A 26,443-nucleotide genomic window follows, 5' to 3' on the forward strand; every position below is an offset into this window, starting at 1 on the left:
AGCAATACAAATAATATAAAATACAAGGTTTTGCATTGCACGTATTTGTATCTGTACTCTTCCCTAAGGCTCAGTTTGGAAGGAGTACAAACACAAATATGTAGAGTGCAAAACTATGTATTTTGTATTATTTTGTATGTATTTGTACTGTACATATTTGTATTTGCACTCCTTCCAACCTGAGCCTAAGGCTCAATTTGGAAGGAGTACAAATACAAATATGTAGAGTGCAAAACCTTGCATTTTATTTTATTTTGTATGTATTTGTACTGTACATATTTGTATTTGTACTCCTTCCAAGGCTCAGTTTGGGAAGAGTACAAATACAAATATGTTCAGTGGAAAACCTTGTATTTTGTATAGGCTCAGTTTGGAAGGAGTACAAATACAAATATGTAGAGTGCAAAACCTTGCATTTTATATTATTTTGTATGTATTTGCACTGTACATATTTGTATTTGTACTCTTCCCATACTGAGCCTAAGGCTCAAAAAACCATAGCAAACAACTGTAAATCAATTAATCAAGTAAATGAACATTAAGAGACAAATAGACATTTTTCCCTCTGTCTCCCTTTTTAGTCTTTAGCCATCTTCTTTTCATTATGTATGTCATTAATTGCCATTTTGACTTTTGTCTTCTTTTCTTACTAGTTTTTGTTAAGATTCCACTTTTGTAGCTGTGTGCCTCATTTCTTTTTCTTTTGAATTACAGTGACTTAGTAACTTAATCAGATCAAAATAGTAAGCCAATCATCCAATCATCGAATCCCCATTTGTTCTTTTAGGAAAAGGTTTTTTAAAAACTATGATGAATTTAATGAAATAACAGAAAGTTTCTAATACTTTTCTAAAGTTTATACCTTAAATGTATGGCCTATCAATGAAATGAAATACTACTGACATATCAGCAGAACAGCGGAGATATTAGGAAAAAAATTTATTGAAAAATTTTGTATCATCATCTCACAGAATGGAGAGATTTGGGGAAATTTTGCCAAATCCTGCTGACATTGTGAACCATGGTACTGCTTACAACCATCACATCCATCTTATAATAATTTGGGAGTCCACAACAAAGTGGTTATCCTTCTACATGCAACTTTTAGAGAAAGAATATATTTGTATTGGTTCAGTATGGGTTATGTATTTCTCTTCATGGTCTACTGATAAGCTCTTCATCAATAGTGAAGGTTCACTATTATATTATATTACCATTATACCCAGACATTCTATGACAACTACTTTGTTGGGGGGTTATTCAAGAAGCAGATGTTGTTGCTAAACATGTTTACTTTTAGCTAAAAATTAATTCTTTTAGTTGGTTTTGAGACCTTTTCTTGGTATATAACTTATTATAATCTTATTCTTCTATATCAGAGTACATTATCTGGCGTTTTTCTTTTCCTTTGTCCATGCTTAATAATCACATATGACCATTTATCTAAATGCAGAATTTGGCACAAAGGAATCCATCCATATTAAACAAGCCTGGGGTGTCCCTTCTCCTGCTGGAAATACTGAACTACCGTTTACTTCCACTTTACAGGTAATACCTTTTTTTTGGTTTTTCTGTGCAACTGTGAATTTTCTTTCCAAGCAGCTGAATGTTTGAGTGCAAACAGATATGTTAGCATGATCCACTTAAATTCTGAACAAGACCCAAGAACACCCCCCCCTGGACCCTACAGATATATCAGATACAAACAATTCTTTCCCAACCATTACAAACAATAAAAACAAGGCCCACTTAAAAGAAAAAAAAAAAAACTAATACAAACAGAATCCAGTCAAAACCCTCTAAGAACGTCAAATCATCAAATGTAGATTAGCCCCTTTCACCTAACAACTCTACATCTTAAAGCCTTATTATTTTCACTTGATCTCTCTTCCAATTCCCAGAACACCTTTCTTGCAAATTCCTCCCCTCCCAGAAAAGGTAATCCTAAAATCTTGCTAACTTTAACTTCCATATCCACTATTTTTTCCAGATCAATATTCCTTTCTACTTTTCTCTGTCAATGCTTGCCTCAGCAATCTCTTCCCCTTCTGCAAACTCTTTGACTAAATTTTCCTTAACCTCTTCCAACCTCTTATTCCTTGGTAAAGCTTCTTCTTGATTTCCTGAGGTTAGTTCCAAATCCTTATTGTTCACATCTCCGCCCAAAGAATTCGAACCATTGCTGTTTTTCACCAAATTCTGTGTTCTAGATTTGGTTCTTATTATAAATCCTCTTGAATTTACTGCAAGGGTCATTACCAACAAGACCTTCCTTCAACCAGTGAAGAACTTTGGTGACATGCACCAACTGATCATTAAACACTTGTGTAGTGTAACAACATCCAAGCCCCTCAATTCTTCTTCCTCCGACAAAATCACATGATCCATAAACCTTGTATCTTCTACTCTTTCCTTCTCCATTCTCAAGATTTGACAAAACCATCTCTGAAGCATGAATGCAGGACACGTATTCCAAGTCACCTTCTTTTGCTATATCTCCTACTGCCTTAGAAGACTCCAAACACCCTTTTGACACCCAGCCTTCTCTGGAAAAATATTGTAGATTGACTGCTTCTTCAACTACTGAGATCTTGACACCTGCTACTGCTTTATTACCTTCCTTTACCTCATCTAACTGAGAAAATGAAGGTTTCTCTGTATCCGTCACTGAATAAGCTCCTGAAAGGCTTTGTAGTATTCTTGTAGATGGATAAATATCTTGTGTGATTAGTGTATTTGTGAAGATTTATGTCTTTTGATAGTAAAACAAAAGGAAAATTTCATTAAAGAAAAATGAAGATATTCCATAGATAGTAGGGGTATCAATGGACCAGGTTTGGATTGGACTCTTCAAATCAAAAACAAATTGAATAGATTGGATGGACCAATAATACATATTGGATTGGACCAGTCTAGACTTAATGGTCCAATTTATTTATTGGATTGGATTGGACGTGGTCCATTTGTTATGGATTTTTATTGGACTGGGTTGGATTGAACCAATGTCTGGTTCATTATAATAAGATAAGAGTACGGGTGTCAATGGACCAGGTTTGGGTTGGATCCAATCTAAATAAGACCAATTTGAACAACTTGGATGGTCCAGACATTGAATTGGACCAGTCCAGAATGGTCCGAAGTATCCATGGATTGGATTGGACCTGGTCGATCTATAATGGATGCATACTGGACCAATTTCTGGTCCATTGACAGCCCTAATATAGTGTTTCTAGTTTGGTTCTCTGTGATACCTGTTTGATATTTCTTGAGGAAGACACCTTTTCTTTGTAGGTACCATGGAAAAAGCAAAGCACTGATGTATGATGTTACAAAATTAATTTCTATGCTGAAGTCAAAGCGTGGAGATCATCGCCTATTCAGATTGGCCGAAAATTTATGCATGAATCTTATTTTGTCATTGCGGGATTTTTTCTTGGTGAAAAAGGATTTGAAGGTGAAAATAGCAAAGGTTCTCTGAACTGCAAAACTCTGTTGTAATTGAAGTACATGAAATAATTCTATTTCTTTTGCAGGGCCCAAGTGAATTTACAGAAACGTTGAATAGGGTAACCATAATAAATCTTGCCATTACCATTAAGACTCGTGGTATTGCTGAGGTTGAGCACATGGTTTTCTTTCAACCCGTTTTGGATCAAATAATGGGAGCTAGTCAACACATGTGGTCAGAAAAGACTCTACGCTTTTTTCCTCCTCTTCTACGTGATGCCTTAATGGGTCGGATGGATAAAAGAGGCCAGACAATTCAAACATGGCAACAGGTTTGTATTTATGGCTTAGCTTTTCAAATACATCCTGTAGATGCATTTTGTTCTCTTTCTTCTTTCTTCTTCTAATGGAATTGAAAATTTTTCTGATTCTTTGGGTACACAAGGAAGAAAGTCGACTGAACTTATCTCTAGTTACTGTATAGGCTTTGGCTTTAATTTTCACTTAAAAATTGGAACCTTTTTTTGGTGATAAGGAAGAGTTAAGATGGGAACATGCTTATTGATTGGCATACAAAACATATTCACAACCCTTCCCTGGGGGTGGGGGCATACACAGAAAGAAGGTTGATAGATAAAATATCACATTTTCATTAAATCAAAGGCAGATTACATGAACAGTCCCTTGGAAAGGCATGAGGTGCCCGACTCCCCAAACAGAAAACACAAGCTACAACAAAAAGTACATGACTGCTGATACACATTTACAGTTGATGAGTTGTGTCAGAATAATATTTCCCTATTTGTCCCTTGTTTTGCCAAGACATCAGCAAATGCATTAGCTGATCTCCCCACCCACTGTATTGTTACAGACATATTCATTGTCATCCATTTGAATTTCTTTAGCTCATTCTTGTTACACCACCCGACATCCTCCGGATTATATAACCGTTCCACCACTACCTTGGAGTCCCCTTCAATGAGCAGCTGCTCCACACCCAATTCCTTTGCAAGAAATACTCCTTGTATTATCAAATTTTCTAACTTCTTCGCTTCCCTAGGCAGTATCCTAGTAAGTAGGTAGCTTTGTGAGGGTTGCTCTTATCAAAGTGATCCTCCCTCCTAGAGATACAATTCTTCTTCCACAAGGCTAATCTCTTCTCAAACTTCTCTATGATTGGAACCCAGAACCTACTCTCCCTAGGGTTTGCCCCTAATGGAAGCCCTAAATAGGACGTAGGCTAAAAGGACATAGAACACTCAAGACAATTGCAACAACTTCAATCTCCTCAATCTCCACATTGATTCCCGCTATGTGACTCTTTTCTAAATTGATTTTCCAATTGGAAATTCCTTCAAAGGCTCTAATTATCTCCTTTATGGTCTGTTTGGTTGCCGAGAAAGGATGGGATGGGATGAGAAGGGAATTTTTTTTCTCAATCCTGTCACCTGTGTTTGGTTGCTGAGACCAGTTATCCTGTCAAATCTGTTTCCCAGTGTTTGATTGCTGAGAAATTCTTGCAGGATTGTTGGATTCATCCCACTTTGATGTGTCCATGCATTCTCCAATTCCACATCACAAGACTTGTTTTGTGGATGATGTGGCACAATAGTATTTGAACCTTTCTCTCTCCAAGACTCTTAACCCTCTAGTTTTTTTTTTTTTTTTTTCCCATTCTGAACTGGTTTAAAGAATGAAGGCCTTTCATATTGGATTTAAGATCTTGCAGTATTCCAAGAGGGGGGAAGCATTTTCAAGAAAAAAAATGCAGAATAAGAAAAGAAAATTGAAGGAGTCTAAGAACCATAATGAATTATATATTCTACCCAAAAAAAGATAAATGAAGGGAGTCGAAGAATCATTTGAAACAACCAACAAAAATAAATACAGAGACATGTTCAGGGTATGAAGTTACATGCATTAACAAAGTAAGAATCAACAGAAAAGAAAGAAAAAAAAACTGTTGTAACCTTCAGTAAGAAAAAACGAATGGAGATACAGAGTAAGAATCAACTGAAAAAAAATCTGTTGTAACCTTCAGTAGGAAAAACGAATGGAGATAGGGTATGCGGTACCTCAACCTAGAAATCCCGTTGGCTTGCCTGAGATGACCTGAAGCAGAGCAAGAATAAAACCAACACAAATAAATGCCAAAGCAATCAAAAAATAAAAAAATCAATCACAAAAAGAAGTAACTAAAGCTAGAACCAACATAACAAAATACGGGAATCAAGATAACAAAGTGCTGGAAGCCAGAAGCCAGAAAAATGGTAGAAAAACAGCAGCCAGAATCAAGACAACAAGTCGGTAGAGGCTGGAACATTTTGGTACAAGGAAAACACCAGAATCAAGATAACAACCTTGAACCACAGTACAGGTGTTTTCTGGAAATGGAGATTGGCTTGGACGAACTGGGTCAGAGGTAGAGGACGGTGAGGTTCGAATGGGAACTCATTCAATGAAAGGAGATAAAAATGGTATAAAAGTGAGGAAATCACGGGAGGATTGCAAATCTGAGCTTACCTTCGAAAGAAGTCGCCGGAGATGGTGCCGATGAGAAGACCGTTGGGAGGCATGAGAGAGGAAGATGACGCTCGGAATAGCGCTCTCGACTAAACTTTCTCACTGAGATCTCGTTGTTTCCCTTTCTCAATGGGGTCACACCATTTTGGTGTGGCCCAACATAAATTCTTTTGGGAACTTGCATCTCATACCTTTCTCATCACATCCCATTTTTTCTTTAAAACAAACACATGAAAATGAGAATATTCCTTCAAGATACTTCCCATCCCATCTACTTTCAACAACCAAACAGACTGTTAGGTTTCCTACCTTCTTACTACCTTCCTAGAAAATCAAAAAATCATCTACAAATTGAAGATGAGTAACTAGATCTTGGGTTTTGCCTATTCTCCATCCCCTTATTACATCTTTCCTATCAGCCCTACTGATGATTTGAATGAACACATCAGCTATCAAGGTAAAAAGGAAAGGTGAAAGTGGATCCCCTTGTCTAATACCCATATAGGCTGGAAAAAATCCATTACCGCCACATTTCCACAAAACCTCTGTTAAATTGCCAACCCACCAAGTCATAAGCTTTCTCAAGATCCAACTTACATACAAAGTCCCTTTGCCTAGATCTCTTCATCCCCTCTACACATTCATTGGCAATCAGGATCTGATAAGCTTTTTGTTATCCTTGAATGAAGGCCCCTTGGAAGAAAGAACCTTGGCCAGAATTTTTTAAGTACTTGTCATCAAACTAATTGGCCTGAGTTCTTTAGGATGGATAGCATCAGGTCTCTTTGGGATTAGAACCAAGAAAGTAGCTTTGATGCTATGACTGACCATGTGCTTATTTGCAAACTGCTTAAAGACATCACACAGATCATTTTAGCACCTCCAAGCAATCTTGGTAAATCTATCCATTAAGAACATTGCCTTTCTAATATTTTCTTCCTAAAAATTCCTTTCCAACCACCTAATCTTCTCTTCATCCTTTCTTGGCCAATCTACCCCTTCCATTTCTAACCTTTCATTTTGAAATCTTCTAAAATCGATTTAAAGTGGACCACAAACTTCCTGGAAATATCATCCTAATTAGTGAACACCTCCTCTCCTACCTCTAGCAGACACAAAATTCTCTCTTCCTTCCATTCGCCACATCATGAAAGAATTTAATATTTCCCTCACCTTCCTTATCCACCAATTCACCAGTGTCTTGGTTTCTGCCTTCAACTTCTTCTCTTAGTAGTACTTCTTCTAGGTCCATCTTCAATTGTCTCCTTAGATCTCTATCATCCTCAAACAAGCTAGTTTGAGATTCATTCTCATCCAACTCTTCTATCCTAGAGATTAAGCTCACTTTTTTCTCCTCAATTCTTTCAAAATGGTCCATATTCCACTCTTTTATTTTGGATCTTAACGTCTGTAGTTTCTTGTGAAATCTTACACCTTTCCACTTTGTCTTCCTCAATCCCTCATTCCACCAAATCTTTACGCTATTCATGAGGTCGGGGTGGGTTAGCCACATGTTCTCAAACCTAAACGGTCTAGGTGCACTAGTAAAATCTTCCAAGCATATTCTTATAGGACAGTGATTCGAGGTTACCCTAGGCAAAGCTATAGACACCAGGTTTCCCCAATAATTTTCCCAGTTTAAGTTAAAGATAAACCTATCCAACTTTGACCATAAAGGGGCTTCCTGTAGGTTAGATCAAGTGAATCTAGCTTGTGAAAGTGGAATTTCCTTTAACTCAGTCCACAATAAAGTTGTTAAACTTCCTCATGCTAGTTGTAATGGACTGTTGGGGATTACTAATTTCTTTAGAAAATCGTATAACATTGAAATCCCTTCCCAAACACCATGGGCCTTCCCATAAACCCTAAATTGCATATAAATACTTTTTTTTGAGAAATGTTAACCAAAAATTGCATATAAATCATCCCACATATCATTCCTCTCTATAGTTATTGGGACCATACATACTAGTTAACACCTAGGTGAAATCATCCTCTACATTCTTGAATTTGATGGAAACTGAAGCTCCTCAAGATGGGGCTGAGACCAACTTACTCCTCTAGACCTCCATATGCTCCTCAGCCATCTTCTATGCAATTCCAGTAATTTTATTTCTTGTAGTAATACAATGTCAGGCTTTTCCCTTCTGAGTAGATCCTAGTCCTCTCACATTCCAGTTAACTATTCTCATAGGCACGAATCAGAAGAGGTCCCTCAACCACAAATCACAACTCCTTTCTTTGCACCCTTCCTCCTATCTCCCCTACCACTAAACTCTAAATCTCCTTCGATATCACAAATTAATCTTCTTTCTCAGATCTTTTTTTTTTCTTTTTCTTTTTTCCCTCATCCTTCTTAACATATGTTTTAACCTCTTCTTTCCTTCCATCCCTTTCATCTAACTAACCCCTCTCATCAATGGGATCCACAATTGAAGTTTGAAATCCTCCTCTAACATAGTCAACGCCTTCCTTACCACTATTTCTCTCCATTTCATTGTACTCATCCATGTAGCCTTCCTTCTGTTCGAGTTTCTCAAACTCTTTGCAAATCAAACTCCAAACATTATCTGCCTCCCCACTCTTCCCTTCAATGCAACCTTCCCCAACTCTCCCACCTCCTTCCACTACCATACTTTACCCTTGTTGTATCTTCTGGATGGGATGCTAGTACTATCATCTAGAGAATTCGAACAAGAATAAGACAAATGGTTTTAGGGTGTCATTGTAATAGTCAACTCCACCCAAAGAGCCTCTATTAGATTAATAAAATATGTACAATTGCAAAAATGCCCATAAAGGGCTAAAAGAGAAAAGGAACAAATACAAAGGCTATAAATTACAAAAAGAGTGTACAAAAGGGACTATGATACATCATTCTTAGATTCTCCACACTCCCCCTTTCAAACTGATGCACAGACATAAGCATCAGTTTGCCCACAAGATAGAGGTGTCGAGCCCTAGTCGTGGCTTAGTGAAGACATCAGCAACCTGCATGTTTGGGGTAACATGAGGAAGAGAAATGGAGCCAACAGTGAAAAGATCTCAGGTGAAATGGCAGTCCACCTCGATTTGTTTAGTCCTCTCATAAAAGATAGGATTTGAGGCAATCTTGATGGTACTCGTATTGTCGGCATAAAGAGGAATAGGAGTGGGAAATTGAGTACCAAGGTCCATAAAAAGAGATTGTAACCAAACAATCTCACTACAAATGGAAGACATTGTCTATACCCAGCTTTGGTGGAAGATTTAGATACTGTTGGTTGCTACTTGCACTTCCAGGAAATAAGAGATTCACCTAGAAAAATACACCATCTAGAAGTGGATCTATGGGTGTCTGGGCAACCACCCTAATCAGCATCAGCATATGCTCTCAACTAAATAGGAGAGGAGAAAAATAGTCCTTGAGAAATCGTGCCTCTAACATAATGAATAATGTGATGGACAACGATCATATTAGGCTGACAAAGAGCAGAAACAAATTGACCGACAACTTGAACAACATATGGGGTATCGGGCTGAGTTATAGTGAGATAGATGAGGGATCCCACAAGCTGGTGCTACAGTGCGACATCTGGAAGTAATGAACTATCGGATTTAGATAGCTTAACATTCCGCTCCAAGGAAGTATTAACATATTTCTCATCAGTGATGTCAATAATACAAACAAGAGCAGAAGCGTATTTTTGTTGACAAACAAAATATCCTCGATCACTGCAATGAACTTCTAACCTCAAGAAGTAGGTAAGAGGTCCAAGGTCCTTCATGTAGAAGAAATGATGAAGTAAGGACTTCAATTCATGAATGCCTTCATCATCATTTCTAGTTGGAAACATATCATCAACATACAACAAAAGAATGGTAATACCTTGAGGTCACCGTTTAACAAACAAGGAGTGATGAGTGATCAGAAGAGCTTTGGCTATATCCTGCCATGACTACAACATCCTGGAAGCACTTAAACCAAGCCTGTGAAGCTTGTTTGAAACCATATAGAGATTTCTTCAAGTGACACACCAAGGAAGGATCACTAAAGTAACCAGGAGGTGTTTTATAAACAATCTCCTTCAGCTGACCATAAAGGAAGGAGATTGTGGTGATCTTAGCTAATAGAGCAAAAGTTTCTTCATTATCAATTCCATGCTCTTGACTACAACCTTGGACAACCAAGAGTGCCTTATACCGATCAAGGGATCCATTAGATTTTAGCTTGATGGTGTAAACCCAACGGTTTCCAACGATGGTAACATTTGAAGAGTAGGCACGAGATCCCAAGTGTCAATTCTCATGAATAGCCTTAATCTCGACATCCATGGCTTCTCTTCAATGAGGACTCCTAATGGCTTGTTGGTGAGATCAAGAGATGTTTGTGGAGGATAAAATAACAAAAAAAGAACTATGGCTTGCAAAGAAACCAAAGCAGTCAGGAGGCCAAGAAATATGAGTAGAACAATGAAGAGGAATAGAAGAATTAATGGGTGGAACAGAGGTATCTAGGGAAGAAATATCACTTATAGGGAGATTGGGAGGTTGATGTGCTGAATTGGCAGGAGGGGGGGGCAGAGATGTAGGGTCTGGAAGACGTAATGTTTGCTAGTGAAGACAAGATCCTTCCCAATAGATGAGGGAGGAACATCCTCTGAATCAAAATTTTGCAAAATAGAGATAAAAGGAGCAAACAATCGATCAATTCTAGCAAATAAAGAAATATGCTCAAGAAACATAACATTTCATGAAATCCATATATAATGAATAGTAGGATCATAATTCATAACATAAGAAGCCCTTGTGATCGAGACTGTATCCATTAAAGGCACACATACAATAATGCATAGTTAATTTAGTACGTTCACAAGAAGGAAGATGCACAAAGCACACATAGCCAAAAACATACAAATTAGACAAGTCGGTAAGACAACCAAAGAGCTTAAAAAATGGAGATGCATTAGCAAGGATAGAGGAAGGAAGATGGTTGATTAAATACACAGCTGTACTGGTTGCCTCTGCCCAAAAGGTCAAGAATGGGATTCTTGTGGAAGTGTCTTCACAAAAGTAAGGGCATGGCCATTTTTGCATTCTGCTATACCATTTTGTTGAGGAGTGTCTAGACAACTATGTTGAGACTACATGCCATAACTCCTCAAAAAGCCTAAAAGCCTCCATCATTATATTTTTGAAGGGGAAATCCATCTTATGGATTGCTAGATGGTTGGGGCGAAATTTCAAAAATTTTCTTTTACCCTCTCAGGAATCATATTCCCAATTTTAGAAAATCTGTTTTTCTAGGATTGTTCTTGCACCAAAACCGGACCAGATTTGAAACCAAAAGAAAGGAAGAAGTATACCTGATACGGATTCCACAAATGTAGCTCCCAAAATGGTAGTTCACGCCCAAAGAGAGTACCAAAACCAGCTTCCACTGAAGATGGCGCAGCTTGAATTGAAGCCGGTTCAGCAACACAATTTTCAACAAAACTGTGATCCAACACCTTGGATCGAGCAAGAGTGGCAAGTACGAATTGAATCTGATATTTTCTTGCAAAAATTATAAACTAGAATTGATCTTTATCAGTTCAAGAACTGGAGGTTGAGCTAGGGTTTCTGGGCAGCAAGAGCAAGAGAGAACTGAGACCAGATTGATAACTGGAGCAATTCGCCCTCCTCCTTTTGTAAGCCTTGAGGATCAACACTCTTAATCGAATTAAGAGGATCCTAATCCAAATCTTTATTTGGATTTGGACTCTTTTAAGTGGATAAGACTTATCCTCTTATCCTAATTGCTGACAAGGTTTAAAATGTCGATGTCGATGGAAATGTCACTTACCAAAATATAGGACATATGTCGGAAATGTCGAGGGGAAATATTGTAAAAATTAGAGACATTGTGGAAATATAATGAAATATGTGGAAATATGCAATGATATTTTGTAAAATGATAAAAGAAGCACTAATACATATTTCTAGACTATTATTTTATTCCCAACCATTATATAAAGCTAAGAAACTAAGATCAATAACAAATTAGTAAATGATGATTTACTGATTTATTATGCATTTTGATGTTTTTACAAGGTTATCTGATATTTTCTTTTCTTATTTTTAATTCTGATTTATTATAAATTCTAATATATTTGATTCACACTAGTTAATAGAAATACATTTATTCTGATTTTCTAAATATTAAAGTTATAATACATTATGCTTTATTATAAATTTAATAAACTGATGCTCCTTTTTGTAGTATTAAGATTATGATAAATTCTGATTTCTTATAAAACATAATGAATTTATTATGATTTTTAATACTAAACTTATAATAAATTATGATTTAGTATAAATTTTGATAAATTTATTCTGATTTTTATATTAAATGTAGAATGTGATTTATTGTAAAATTTAATAAACATTTTCTGATTTTAATAAATACTTTTTTAAAAATACTAACTAGTTAATATTTTATTACTTAAAAAGTATTTAATGTTTTATATTATAAAATAATTAATTTATTCTTTTGTTTTTATATTTTGTTAATTCTTTTTTATAAATATTTTATTTGAAATATTAAATAGAAATTATTAATGGAATTATTTATATTAATATACTTTTTTATAATAATATAATATATTAGTATATTATATTATTAATGTACATTAGTCTACATCCTGTTGACATAATTGGAAAAACTATCTTTTTTTTTGGTTATTTGGACCGATTTGGTTGACATTTCCGAAATATAGGAAATGTTGACGGAAATAATGTAATTTTTATATTACCATCCATTTTCATGTTAGTGAGCCTCGACATCAACATATGTCGGGCGACATTAACGATGTTTCGCGACATTTGAAACCATGATTGCTGATCCAAACCCATATCCATACCCATGTTCACCCATATCACATGACTGCTTAAGTTGTCATGTGACCACTTGATTAATCTAATTAATCATGGGCTTTAGGCCCATTAAGTAAGTGGCTACAACCCTAGATAGTTGCTGGCCCATTTGGTTCATTTTGTATGGCATGGGACCCCAACAATGACCTCTCATTAGCCCATATGGGTTCAGCCTAGCTTCTGTGAAAAAGCCTGGCCGAATTCACTGTCAAGTATAGTGAACCCTTGAGTCCATCAGTATGGGCTCTTAATGGGCCCAACATTTACACTAAATGTTCTTTGAGTCCAGCCATCCTATGAAGCGCCAAGGACAATGGACTTAAGTGAGATATAACCCATTAGGTAAAACTGTCCTAAATGGTCTCTTACACTTAACCTCTTAGCCCATAATGATCAAACACTGCCCGACAGGGAAGGACCTCTCCCCTGGCTACAAGGTGCAGTGTTGCACTCTCTGCTCGGATGGGTCTCGGGAGTTAAAACCTTTTGCAAACCTTTTTTCTTAAAACATAATATATATTATCATATAAATATATTTTGCAAAACAAATGTCAAATAAGTTTAAAATCGACTACTGTTAGTTTTTGTTTCCATTAGAGAGAGTGCAGTACCGATCATTCACTTTGTCCGAGAAAGGGGCTGATCCTATCACTATGATCGCCCACTCGAGTGATTTCTCAGACAACCCCAACATACCCAGGTTTTGACCCCCAAAAGATCTCACTAATTGACATATCAAAGATAGCCCAATCCGACACCTAGTGCAGTACCATAATCGAGCCTAGGGGTTATGTGTAAATTCTTAGTTTTGCCCACCAATCTCCAAGGTCTAGGGCATAATTGGAAATTGGTCCGGATTCAGCGCTTCGAACAAACTCACATTGCATGTGCTTTTGGTCCAATCCTGGCAGTTGAGATAGGTTGCCCCAACCTTCTTGGCATTACATCAGTGTCAGCCTTGGTAGGATAAACTTCCCCAAGTCTATCCAACGGCTGAGAATATTCTAAACTAACACGAGTCTCATAAGTGTCTAGTTTAAGGGTAATTACACACAAACACTCCAATTATAACAAGAATCAATTATGTACTTTTATTCATTTACAATAAATGCATATGTACATCAATCTGATTGGAGCTAAGGGCATACACTGTCTAACAATTTTTCCACACAGTCTGAGTGGAGAATACAATACATATGGAGAAAATATTCCACCAAAAATTCTTCTGACGTTAGAAAAATCTGAGACCACTTTTCTTGTGTCAGCAATTATGATATGAATCAAATAGAAGCAGTCCAAACCACATATTCAGAACCATCTGATCACAGTAATCAGAAAAACCAATTATGTAATTTTCTTGTTTTTTTCTCCATAAAATCTGTAAGTAATGTCAAACATCATCTAGTAGTCTTGAAACATGGATGAAAATCACCCCAAGTTTATCCTCTACCAGGATCTATTTTTTACTGCAGGGGTGGTTGTTGACCGCACTTCTACAGATGTCATCTGTATGGTCAGTGATGTCAGCAAGACCTCGAAAAGTGTTTCACAACTTACAGACCTTCAGATTTGTGCTGATACCAAGTATATTACTTTTGAGTACTTGTTTATTTTCTAAATCTATTTCTAGAGTTACTACTTAAAAAATATTATGCACTTGATATTCTTGCAGGCAGAACAAACTGTTCTCAACCAGTGTAAACAGCTTCTTTCACCATCAGCAGCAGATTCTTATCTTATGACTTATGTCAATCATAGTTTTCCTCAGCATCGACAGTATCTATGTGCTGGTGCTTGGATTCTTATGTTTGGACATCCTGAAAACATTAATAGTGCAAATCTGGTAGGAGTCCATTGCCTTTTTTTCTTGATAATTTGGAGGGTGTTTGGTACCATTGTGTTGCATTCCCATTTCTTCTCCATGTAAGATCCACATAAATGATTCAACTTTAGTTCAAAAGTTGTATTTTGTAGAGCTGTTTCAACTTGAGACAGGAATAGTGTGCCTACATTGATTTTCATGCACAGTGGGTGACTGAGGAGATGCTCAAATGACATTTCTTGATTCCCAGAAAATATTCTTTCTTCTCTTGTCCTATGTGTTGTCTAGTGGCTCCTATATATTTGAATTGCCTCAGTAATGTCATGTTCCAGGTTTTGTGCCTGAATGCCAGGCATGTCATCTCCACTTCTACCTTAAATGCCACAGGCTAGAACTCCAATGGTACCAAACACCATCTTAGTCTCGTAGTTTCAATATTTCATGGTAAACAAATTGTTGATTACCCTTTATTTGCTTTTGAATGATATTCTGTGGCTGAAAATAGGGCCGTGTCCTCAGAGAATTTTCACCAGAGGAAGTGACAGCAAATATTTACACATTGGTAGATGTTCTTCTTCACCATATTCACAAGGAACTGCAAATTGGACATCTTTTACAGGTCTATGCTTTGTGCTGGGGTTTTGGTGAAATTTATAGCACTATTTTGTTAGACTTTTCCTTTCTCATGGTTACTTTTGTAAAATTATTGTTGTCCGTTTACTTTTTCTTGTTCAGGACCTTCTCTTGAAAACAACAACAAATCTTTCATTTCTTATTTTTACCCATGAGTTGATTCCTTTGGATATTTTGCTTCTGGCACTCATTGACCGTGATGATGATCCTCATGCTTTGCGCATTGTGGTATGGTGTTTCTGTACTCGAACTTTTTCCTCATATGCAAATAAACCTTAAGGAAACTTTCTTCTATAATTACTTCAAAATGTTTGTTTTCATCTTCCTTGGAAAGCAGAAGTTGTTTTAGTATTATCATAGTCAGCAAATGTTTTTTTATTTTTTTTATTTTTTTTGGTGATGCTGTTGTCATTATAACCATTCTTTGATGCAAGGAATCCCTTTTATATGATCTTTAACCTATAAGTCTATGAGAATGTATTTCAACTAGTGCTATGCATCTTCATTCTTCTTAATATAAAAGTTTTTTATTAAAAATAAAGCAAAATGAGATCCTCCTTCCTCTTCTTCCTCCTCCCCTTTCTCCTTCCTCCTTATCCCCCTCCTCTTAAGGAGGCTTATGCCTCTTACATTCTGACCTACGCCTCATGCCTCTAGGTAGTGGAACGCCTCGCGTCATACTTCTGCATTTTAAAACATTGTCGTTACTATAGTATCCATATATATAATCTATAAAATATAGAAACTGGGGGCTGTTGCTTGGTATAATGGTAAAATCTCGGGCTGGCAGGCATAAGAATGCAGGTTTGACTCTGAGGGCATGGCCACTTTTTGTAAAACAATTGCCAAAGATTAGGACCATACCTAGTCTACCCCTCCCAAGACCCCAGATAACTGGGACTAAAATTGGGTAATGTCCTTTTTTTAATAAAATATAGAAACTTTCTGATTCCTAGTTGCTTGCTTTTCATCTCATATGCACTTTCTGGCTTCTGCTATTCTTTTTTATTAATAATGTTCTCATTGAACAATTTTGTTTAATTTTAATTTTACTAAAAACTTTTGATAATTCATGTTATATTATCAAATAGTTAAGATTAATTAGGTTATTGTTAATTATATACTTTATTTATAAGTAAAATAACTATCATATTATGCTTTACTTTTTTTTTTATCAATAATAGGAATTTATATTATTAATAAAAACAAGAATACATACAACACTTCAGTGGGAGAAAAAATGACTTAACTCACCCTGGAGAACCCGAAAAGAAATTACAAGATAGCCCAAAACATGTGTCCCCTTCCCACCCCTTGCTTTGTCAAGTTATCTACAAAGGCATTTGCAATTCTCTTCACCCAATGAAACCGAGTTTCCAAACCTCTTGTTAAGCACTTAACTTCCCTTCTCTCATTAGCATAAATCCAAAATCCACTATCCTTAACCAATTTAATAATAGCTATGAGTCTCCTTCAATAATCAACTTTTGAATATTCAACTCCTTTGCCTTTCTTAAGCCTTCCAATAAAGCATACAATTCAGCTCTAAGAGAGTCACCCATCCTAATGGGACCTGAGTGCAATGAGTAGAAATCTGCTGAATTAAAAAATATAAAAGAAAAGTAGTTTCTTGAAGGGAGAAGGAAGAGAGAAGGAGAAGAAGAGAAGAAGAGAAGTTGAAAAGAAAAGAAAGCAATAATCTGGTCGCCCCCTTCACTTATTATTTATACTAAAATAATAGAACAGTACAAAGACAATTATGCCCTTATAGGGTGGCAAAACATAAAACAACATATATAACACTCAAAAACATAATAAAATTTGGACTCACATAACTACTATGGTCCCCACCTCCTATCTAACAACTAACATAAAACATCTACTTAGAAAAACATCATAAAACTAATTAATCTTCAGCACTCCCTCTCAAGTTGGGGAGTAAATGTCACACATTCCCAACTTGTGTAGATCATGTTCAAGCTTTTTCTTTGCCACCCCTTTGGTGAGAACATCAACCAACTGCAACTCTGAAGAGACATAAGCCAAACAAACTTCTCCGGTTGTTACCCTTTCTCTTATAAAGTGTCTATCAACTTCAATGTGTTTTGTCCTATCATGCTGAATTGGATTATGGGCAATATTGATTGCAGCCTGATTGTCACAGTATAACATCATAGGTTTCTCTGCTTTCACCCAATCTCACTCAAAAGAGGTCAAACCCAAAGAAGTTTTGAGACACCATGAGCCATGGATCTATACTCAACCATTGCACTTGACCTTGCCACAACCACTTGCTTCTTAATCTTCCAGGAGATCAAGTTTCCACCTACAAAGGTACACACTTCTGATGTAGACCTCCTGTCATCTAAGCATCCTGCTCAGCCTACATCTGTATAGGATTCTAGCTTCAGATTCTCATGATTTGAGAAAAGAATGCCTCTTCTAGGGTGTTTTTTCAGATATGCAATTATTCTCTCAATAGCTTCCTAGTGCTGAACCCGAGGTGCATGCATCCTTTACCAACTCACCATCCACAAATACAGTAGTTAGCCCACCATTCTTTGATATTTCCCCACATCCTTTACCAACTCACCATCCACACCATTAATTCTGTGATTTGAATCAATAGGAGTGTCTGCTGGTTTGGTCCCCAGCTTCTCAATCTCTCACAATAGGTCAAGTACATACTTTCTCTGTGAAATGAAGATCCCATGCTTGGATTTTGCAACTTCAATCCCTAAGAAGTATTTGAGCTCACCAAGATCTTTGATCTCAAATTCTTGTTGCAATGATTTTTTGAGATCATCAATCACAATAGGAGGGTGATAAGGCACTATAGGAAAGATGGTGTGAGATGCAGTGGGCTGTACACTTTCTCTTCTCCTTACGAAGTGCAATGGGAAGATCAAGGTCAGTGGGATCAGTTGTAACAATGGTGTTAGGGACAAAAACATTACCAGCATAAAACATAACAGGCTCAGGCTCAAGAGGAATACCTGGAACTGTATCTGCCGAATCTGGAGTTTTAGAAGGACTGACAGAGAGTGGTGTGGAGTCAACCATCATCTGCCAACACTGATATTTCTGTGAGGCTGCTCGTAGTGGCTCGGGTAATGAAACTAGAGGTGTAGGTGCTGGTTGAACTAATGTAGATGCTGGCTGAATTGATGGAGGCACCACAAAAATAGGAAGAGGAACAGATTATAAGTTCTCCTCTCCAAAACTCTCCCCTTGAGGAGAACCACTCAAGAAGAAGAATGTGGATTCAAAAAAGGTAACATCCATAGTGACAAATCTGCTCCTCGACACTAGGTCATAACAGCAATACCCTTTTTGGTTTTGAGCATACCCAAGATAAACACATTTCTTGGCCTTAGGATCCAATTTCTTGCGATGAGAGCCAAGAATGTGAATAAAAGAAACACAACCAAAAACCCTCAGAAGTATATGAAATATCTCTCCACCTGGAAAAAGAAGGCTAAATGGCACCCTAAACCCGAAATTCCGTGAAGGAACACAGTTAATCAACTACACGGCTGTAAGAACTGCATCTTCCCAAAACTGCACAGGAATTGAAGCACACACCATAAGACTCCTTGCCAGCTCCACAATGTGTCTGTTTTTTCGCTTAGCAACTCCATTCTATTGCGGTGTATATGCACAACTGCTCTGATGAAATACACCATGTTCTAAGAGATACATTGTCAGATCCTTCTCAAAGTACTCTCTGGCATTATCTGATCTAAAAGCCTTAGTTCTCACTCCAAATTGTGTGAGAACCATCTAGTGGAACTGTCGTACTAAGTTAAGAATCTCATCACGTGATCTCATCAAATATATCCAAGAATATCGTGTATAATCATCCACAAACAAGAGAAGGTAATAGAATCCTCCCATGGAAGGGATTTGATATGGCCCCCATACATCAATGTGAACAATATTATAAGTAGAAGTATTTCTTTTATTATTTGGTTTAAATGACTGTCTACAAGCTTTCCTAATTGACAACTCTCACACTCCAAAGTAGATAACTGAACAAACTCAAACAACTTTGGGAAAAGACATTTCAAAGAACTAAAAGAAAGATGTCCCAAGCGATTGTGCCAAAGCATAATTTTGTTCACTGACTTTGACCCACTACTACTGCTGTTGTTAACATGATGGCCCTGATGTCTCGGAATCTCATCCAGAAGGTAGACTCCATTCTCCTCCCGACCACTCCCAATCATCTTCTTTGACTCTAGATCCTGCAAAACACAATTACCAGGAAGAAAGGTCACAGAACAATTCAATTTTTTTGTCAAAGAGCTAACAAACAATAGGCTGGTATTAAGTCTAGGGACTTGTAAAACAGAAGACAAAGTTATATCATTGGTCACTCTAACTGTCCCCTTCCTAACAATGGGCATATGTGAACCATCTGCTGTAGAGACTTTGTCTCTACCAGAGCACAACTGATAGGAACTGGAAATGGTAGGGGCATTAGTCATATGCTCAGATGCTTCTGAGTCTATAATCCAGGGAGGTCCTTCCTTACCTAAAGTGGATGCAAGATTTGCAGTTGCATATGAACTACCTGTATGTGCAAAGGAAGTGGTGTAGTTGGCTCTTGCATTTTGCTGTCCATTTGGAAGGCTAGAGTTGGGCGAATCTTTCTTACTCATAAGCTGTCCAAACCTCTCCAATTTTATTCTGACTTCTGCTACTGCAATGGATTCCTAATTAGTTTGGGAGAGAGGGGCTTGAGAGTCTCTTGTAGTGGTTACATTTGCATTTTCCTTCTTGTTTCTTATCCAAGCAGGCATAAGATTTGGATGAAGCTTCCAACAAGTGTCCCTTGTATGCTTAGGCTTTTGCAATAATCACACACTAAGTCCTTATCTTCCCTTCTAGTCTCACTACTCCCCTTGTCTTCATTTGGCTTAGGTTTTGTTGTACCAACCATAGTCGACTGGTCAATCCCAGGCTGTCTCAGCATTACATTCCTCCTACTCTCCTCTCCAGAGACAAAAGCATAGGCCTGAGAAGTGTCACACCCTCTCTAGAAAGAATATGCTGCCTAGCAATGCCAAATTCAGGGTTCAGCCCTGCCAAGAACTCAAAAATCCTATTCCTCTTTACCAGTCTGTGATAATTTGTTGCTTCATTTACACTTTCCCATACTGTTGAGTTGGTCCGGTTTGTTTTTATTTAGTTAGGAAGTTGTTGGGCTTTAGGCCCATTAGTTTATGCTTTTTAAGTTGTGATTGTTCAACTTTTAGTAACCGCCATACTAAGGGCATCCTTGTAATATCTCATCTTTTTAAGTTAAGTATAAATATAATGAGAGGGTGGCGGCTGGTATTCACAATCCTGATTGACTTCCTACTCTCTTCTTCTTCTCCTTTCTTCTCTACTGCTGAAATCTTCATCTTCCCCCTCTTTCCTTCACAAGAAACTCGACTAAATCTGCAATTAGTGATCTCTACTTGGTACCAGAGTAGGCCGAAGGTTCCTTGAAGTTGTTCTCTCATGCAGCCCTAGATCGGCCGGCTGCATGGTGATTTATGAGCCTGATTGAAGCTCTCAGGTAAGCCCAGTTTTTGGATTTTTCGGTGGATCTGTGTGCCCTGTAGCTGGTCTAGGGTTTCTCATCAAAATTAGGAAAAACTGGAGAAAGGGGAGGAGTCCTGTTTTTTGTTGGACTCTTCAATTTTGACCTAGGAAGTTGCGCCCTAATTTTTTAGGGTTCCTTGGAGTTTTTTGTAAGGGACGATTCAAGTCTTGCCTGATTTGGAGGCTTCTAGAGAGAGCCGCTACCTCTTCTCTCTTCTCCCATCCCACAAAAAAGGAATCTTTTGTGGGAAGAAAGTCTAGGACACCAGAAATGTGTTGTTGGTTCCAAAAGGTGTTTTGCTTGATCTTGCTACAAATTTTAGTTATTTTCTTTACATTTTTTGAGAACCATGGAGGGCCACGGAGTTGAAAATAAGCCCGGGAGTGCAATGAGACCAGTGAGAGGAGGTGTTGGAGACCCTTTCGGGGCTGGGACCATTACTATAGTTAGGTTGGATGGTGCAAATTACTTAGAATGGTCACAATCTGCAAAGATGGCCATTGGTGCTCGTGGGAAATTAGGGTATATCACTGGTGAAGAGGTGAAACCCGAAACTAGCAACTTCCGATGGGTACAGGAGAATTATATGGTGATGACTTGGTTATGTAATTCCATGTTGCCACATATAAGTAAAAATTTTTTATGGGCAAATACAACTAAGGAAATATGGGATGGGGTTGCAGAAACCTATTCACAGAGGGAGAATGTTTCTAGGGCTTATCAATTGAGAAAGTGTACTGCTCATTGTATTTCACATTACTTATCCTACAGTGCACTTTTTCCTTCCTACCATGCTTTTCTCTCCTCTCTTGATTCAGTGTCTATACCCAAGGATGTTAGTGAGGTTCTCTCCAAACCTGAGTGGAAGACATCTATGCAGGAAGAGATTACAGCTTTGATTAAGAATCAGACATGGGTTTACATAGTAAAATATAAGGCATATGGAAGTATAGAAAGGTACAAGGCAAGACTTGTTGCAAAAGGGTACACACAGAGCTATGGCATTGATCACTTAGAGACCTTTGCACCAATTGCAAAGATGACCTCTGTTCGGATACTTCTTTCTCTTGCTGACTCATACTCTTGGCCCTTGTTTCAACTTGATGTGAAGAATGTTTTCCTAAATGGGGATCTGCAAGAATAAGTGTATATGGATCTTCCTGCTTTTACAATGATACTGAAAAGGGAAAGGTATGCAGGCTTAAGAAGTCACTTTATGGCTTGAAGCAATCTCCCACAGCATGGTTTGACAGATTCAGATAGGCCTTGATTGCTTTTGGCTACACTCAGACTCAATCCGATCACACCTTGTTTGTGAAGCGAAGGGGATCTTTGGTGTCAGTCCTAATTGTTTATGTGGATGATATTGTTGTCACTGGGAGTGATCTAAGTGAGATTGATGGTTTGAAAAAGAACCTACATAAAGAATTTGAAATTAAGGATCTAAGTGAGACAGGGAAGCTTGGAACAAAGGCAATCAACACCCCTATTGATCAGAACCATAAAATCAATGCATCAGAAGGTGAACCAGTAAAGGACATTGGGAGATATTAGAGACTTGTGGGTCGACTGCTATACTTGTGTATGGCAAGACCAGACATCTCGTATGCAGTAAGTGTAGTAAGTCAATACATGCATGCTCTACGAGTCCAACATTGGGAGGCATTTGACAGGATTCTTGCTTATCTGAAGGGACACCTGGGCAGAGGCATATTGTTTACTGATCATGGATAGTTGAAACTATAGGCTTATACAAATGTAGATTGGGTAGGATACCTTGATGACAGGAGATCAACTTCAGGAGTGTGCACCCTAGTTGGGGGTAACCTTGTCTTATGGAAGAGTAAGAAGCAAACAGTGGTGGCAAGATCAAGTGTTGAAACTGAATACAGGGCCATGGCACATGGAGTTTCAGAACTTCTCTGGATTCGTTCCCTGTTAGAAGAAATTGGTGTACAGGCAGAAGAACCTATGATGCTATATTGTGATAACTAGGAGGCAGCAATTAACATTGCCCATAACCCAGTCCAGCATGACTGAACTATGCACATCGAAGTGGATAGACATTTTATCAGAGAAAGGGTAACTTTTGGAGAAGTTTGTCTTCCATACATTGCTTCTGATTTGCAGCTCACTGATGTTCTCACAAAAGGTGTTGCAAAGAACAAGCTGGAGCATGATCTACGCAAGTTGGGAATGTTTGACATTTACTCCCAACTTGAGGGGGAGTGTTGAGTTGGTCAGGTTTGTTTTTATTTAGTTAGGAAGTTATTGGGCTTTAGGCCCATTAGTTTATGTTTTTTAAGTTGTGACTATTCAACTTTTAGTAGCTGCCCTACTATGGGCATTATTCACAATCCTTATCGACTTCCTACTCTCTTCTCCTTTCTTCTCTACTGCTGAAATCTTCATCTTCCCCCTCTTTCCTTCATAAGAAACTCGACTAAATCTGCAATTAGTGATCTCTACTCATACCACAGTTTCTAAGTGATCTATTTCCTGTCATAGGGTTTTCAGCATGGAGAAATACACATCAAGAGGTTTTTCTCCCTGTTTCATACTTATCACCTGATTTGTTAACTGATAAGCTTTGGCTTCATTTTGCTTTTGAGAGTAGGTTTTAGTCACTCCTTCCCAAATCTCCTTAGCAGTATTAGCCCATAGGAATTTTTTTGCAATATGAGGTAACATAGAATTACACAGGCAGGGCATTACCATGTAATTCTCCTACACCCATTGGGAAGAGTCTGTATCAGGTTTCTTCTCCTCCCCAGTGAGATACCCTAATTTTCCATAGGCACCAATAGCCATCTTAGCTGATTGCGCCCACTCCAAATAAGTTGTACCATCAAGTTTTACTATAGTAATGATCCCAGACCCAAAAATATCACTACTACCTCCAACACCCAGTCCCACAGTACCGGTAGATTTCATCTCGGTATTCCAACTCTCCATCTTACTTCAAACATTTCAACAGTAAGAAAAAAATAGATTGGAGACCTTCAAAAAATAATTTAATATCATACACAGAAACCAATCCTTTCGGAAGAAGAAAACCCTGGCTAGAGGGAAATCTCTCTCCCCCCCATGCCTCCCAACAGAGAGAAGTGAATTGATCACTCTGGGAGGCCTAGAAAATTCCAGAAAGCAAAGCGCCCTCTTTAGAAAAACAAAAGAAAACTAACAATACCTGAGCACCCAAGATCAGATCAAATACAAAGAGTCCAACTTTTTTGGGACACTTCCCCGTACTCCAGTTCTTCTTGATTTTGATGCCGAATAGTAAATCACCTTCCTGATGTGTAGATCCCACCAAAAACTCCAAGAGCTGGGCAATCTATAGCAGATCGATCAGCCCTTTATTACTTAATGCAGTCGGCTGATCTAGGGTTGCATGAGAATGCTTCAAGAAACCCTAGCCGATGCTCTGATACCAAGTAGGAATCTGCTGAATTAAAAAATATAAAAAAAAAGTAGTTTCTTGAAGAGAGAAGGAAGAGAGAAGGAGAAGAAGAGAAGAAGAGAAGTTGAAAAGGAAAGAGAGCAATAATTTGGCTGCCCCTTCACTTATTATTTATACTAAAATAATAGAACAATACAAAGACAACTATGCCCTTATAGTGTGGCAAAACATAAAACAGCATATATAACACTCAAAAACATAATAAAATTTGGACTCACATAACTACTGTGGTCCCCACCTCCTATCTAACAACTAACATAAAACATCTACTCAGAAAAACATCATAAAACTAATTAATCTTCAACACATTGCAACCACCTTTTCCATTCACATCTCTGAATACACCTCCTACACCTGAAGGCCCTGGATTGCCTTCATTACTCCCATCAAAGTTTAACTTCATAAACCTAGGGGCTGGTGGTGACCACAATGGACACACTGATGAATGAGCTGGTGTAGAGGATGCCACATCCTCCCAATTGTTAAGCAACATACCCGTGGAGATATCAAGAAATAGATCCAAAGATTTTAGCCATTGGACCCCCCTAACTGTTATAACCTCAATCAACTCTTATTTCTTTCTTTGTTTTTCAGAGAAGGTCGTGAAATTCCTTTCCTCCCATAGGGTCCAACAAATGGCAGCTAGGGGTGGATTTGAGTCGAGCCGAGTCGAATACTTGGCTATTTGAGCTCAACTCGCAGAAATAGTGTTAGGCTCGAGCTCGAACTTGAGCTCGAGCTCGGTTCATTTCAAACGCTCGCAAGTTCAAGCTCGATTGCAAGCCAAGCTTTTTCTTAAAAACAAAAATTATGCCCATAAAAATAATTTTTTAATTTTACATAGAAAATATTAAGAATTATAAAAATTATTTACTATTATACATAAAAAAATAAAAATACTATTTACAAAATATATTATTTGATATAATAATTATTTATTATGATATTATATATATTAATATGTATTTGTATATGTATGTATGTATATATAGGTATATATAAAATACAAGTTATTTATTATTACACTAGGCTTGTGAGCCTCATGGGCTGAGCTTCACTAGGCTCGAGCTCGGCTTGAGGCTCTATTTAATCCAAGTTGAGCCGAGCTTTTTGCAAGCCGAGCTCGAATAGCTCGTAAGAAGTTCGGTTCGTGACCACCCCTAATGGCAGCTCTCTCACATCTCCACATGATTTTACCTCTTTTCTTCGGTCACCTAAAGAAAGAAGCAACAAACAAGCCTTGTATGCTTGGAGGAGGGATCTACCTATAACCAAAAAAATGCCATAAACCATTCCCAAATAGCATAACCAAAAGAGCAAGAAATTATTAAGTTGTAGGTGCTTTCACCATTATCCTTGCATATGATGCACCAATTTGGAGACAAGCACCGATTAGGCCTTTTCCTTTGGAGTATATCACAGGTATTGCATCTCTCCAAGAAGGCTTCCCAACAAAAAATCCAATCCTTGGGGGGATCGGTTTACCCTATACTTTTGTTACTAGGAAATTTTGGAACCTAATGTTAGCAGATTGCACCAAAGACTTACAGAAAGAGGCATATGAAAAGACATCAGAAAGGGATGAAGTTTAAATTCTACTATCCCTTTTTGAAGGGTCCAGTACCACCCCATTCAAGATCTGAATTAACTCTCAAGGCATTCCCAAGTTCTAAATCTCTAAGGCCTCTTCTAAGACCCAAATCCCAATCAAAAATTCAAAACCAAAGTTGAACTCAAAAGGGCCAAAAAAGAAGACACGGATTCCTCTTCGTACCAGGAGAGAGAACAAATAAAGAGGGTAATTTATCTTTTAATGGTTCATCTCCCACCTAAAGATTTTCCCAAAACTAAACTTGGTTACCAGAACAAAAGTCATACCTGATGTGTTGCAAAAAGGAGGGGAGAATGGCATGTATGGATCTCCATGACGAGGCCCTAGTAGTCCTTGCCACCAATCTAGGGTCCCAACCATCATTTGCTTACCCATGTATACTCGGTATTACTTTAGCCCACATCTTATCTTTGTCCCCTACTAACCTCCATAATCACTTTCCCAGCAAAGCTT

General features: G+C 37.7%; 1 protein-coding gene across 1 annotated transcript in view; it reads left to right on the forward strand.

Moving 5' to 3' along the window:
- The window catches only part of LOC148855185 (mediator of RNA polymerase II transcription subunit), a 119,688-nt gene that overhangs the window by 55,329 nt on the left and 37,916 nt on the right, over positions 1–26,443 (forward strand). The window contains exons 10-15 of the mRNA XM_088981882.1: positions 1,454–1,548; positions 3,292–3,454; positions 3,534–3,779; positions 14,537–14,707; positions 15,192–15,305; positions 15,422–15,547. Of these exons, the coding sequence (XP_088838008.1) occupies positions 1,454–1,548; positions 3,292–3,454; positions 3,534–3,779; positions 14,537–14,707; positions 15,192–15,305; positions 15,422–15,547 (915 nt within the window). The remainder of the gene's footprint in view (positions 1–1,453; positions 1,549–3,291; positions 3,455–3,533; positions 3,780–14,536; positions 14,708–15,191; positions 15,306–15,421; positions 15,548–26,443) is intronic.

Source organism: Nelumbo lutea, chromosome 4 (genome assembly GCF_056320005.1).
Source record: "Nelumbo lutea isolate HS-2025 chromosome 4, American lotus-T2T, whole genome shotgun sequence".
Taxonomy (NCBI): domain Eukaryota; kingdom Viridiplantae; phylum Streptophyta; class Magnoliopsida; order Proteales; family Nelumbonaceae; genus Nelumbo; species Nelumbo lutea.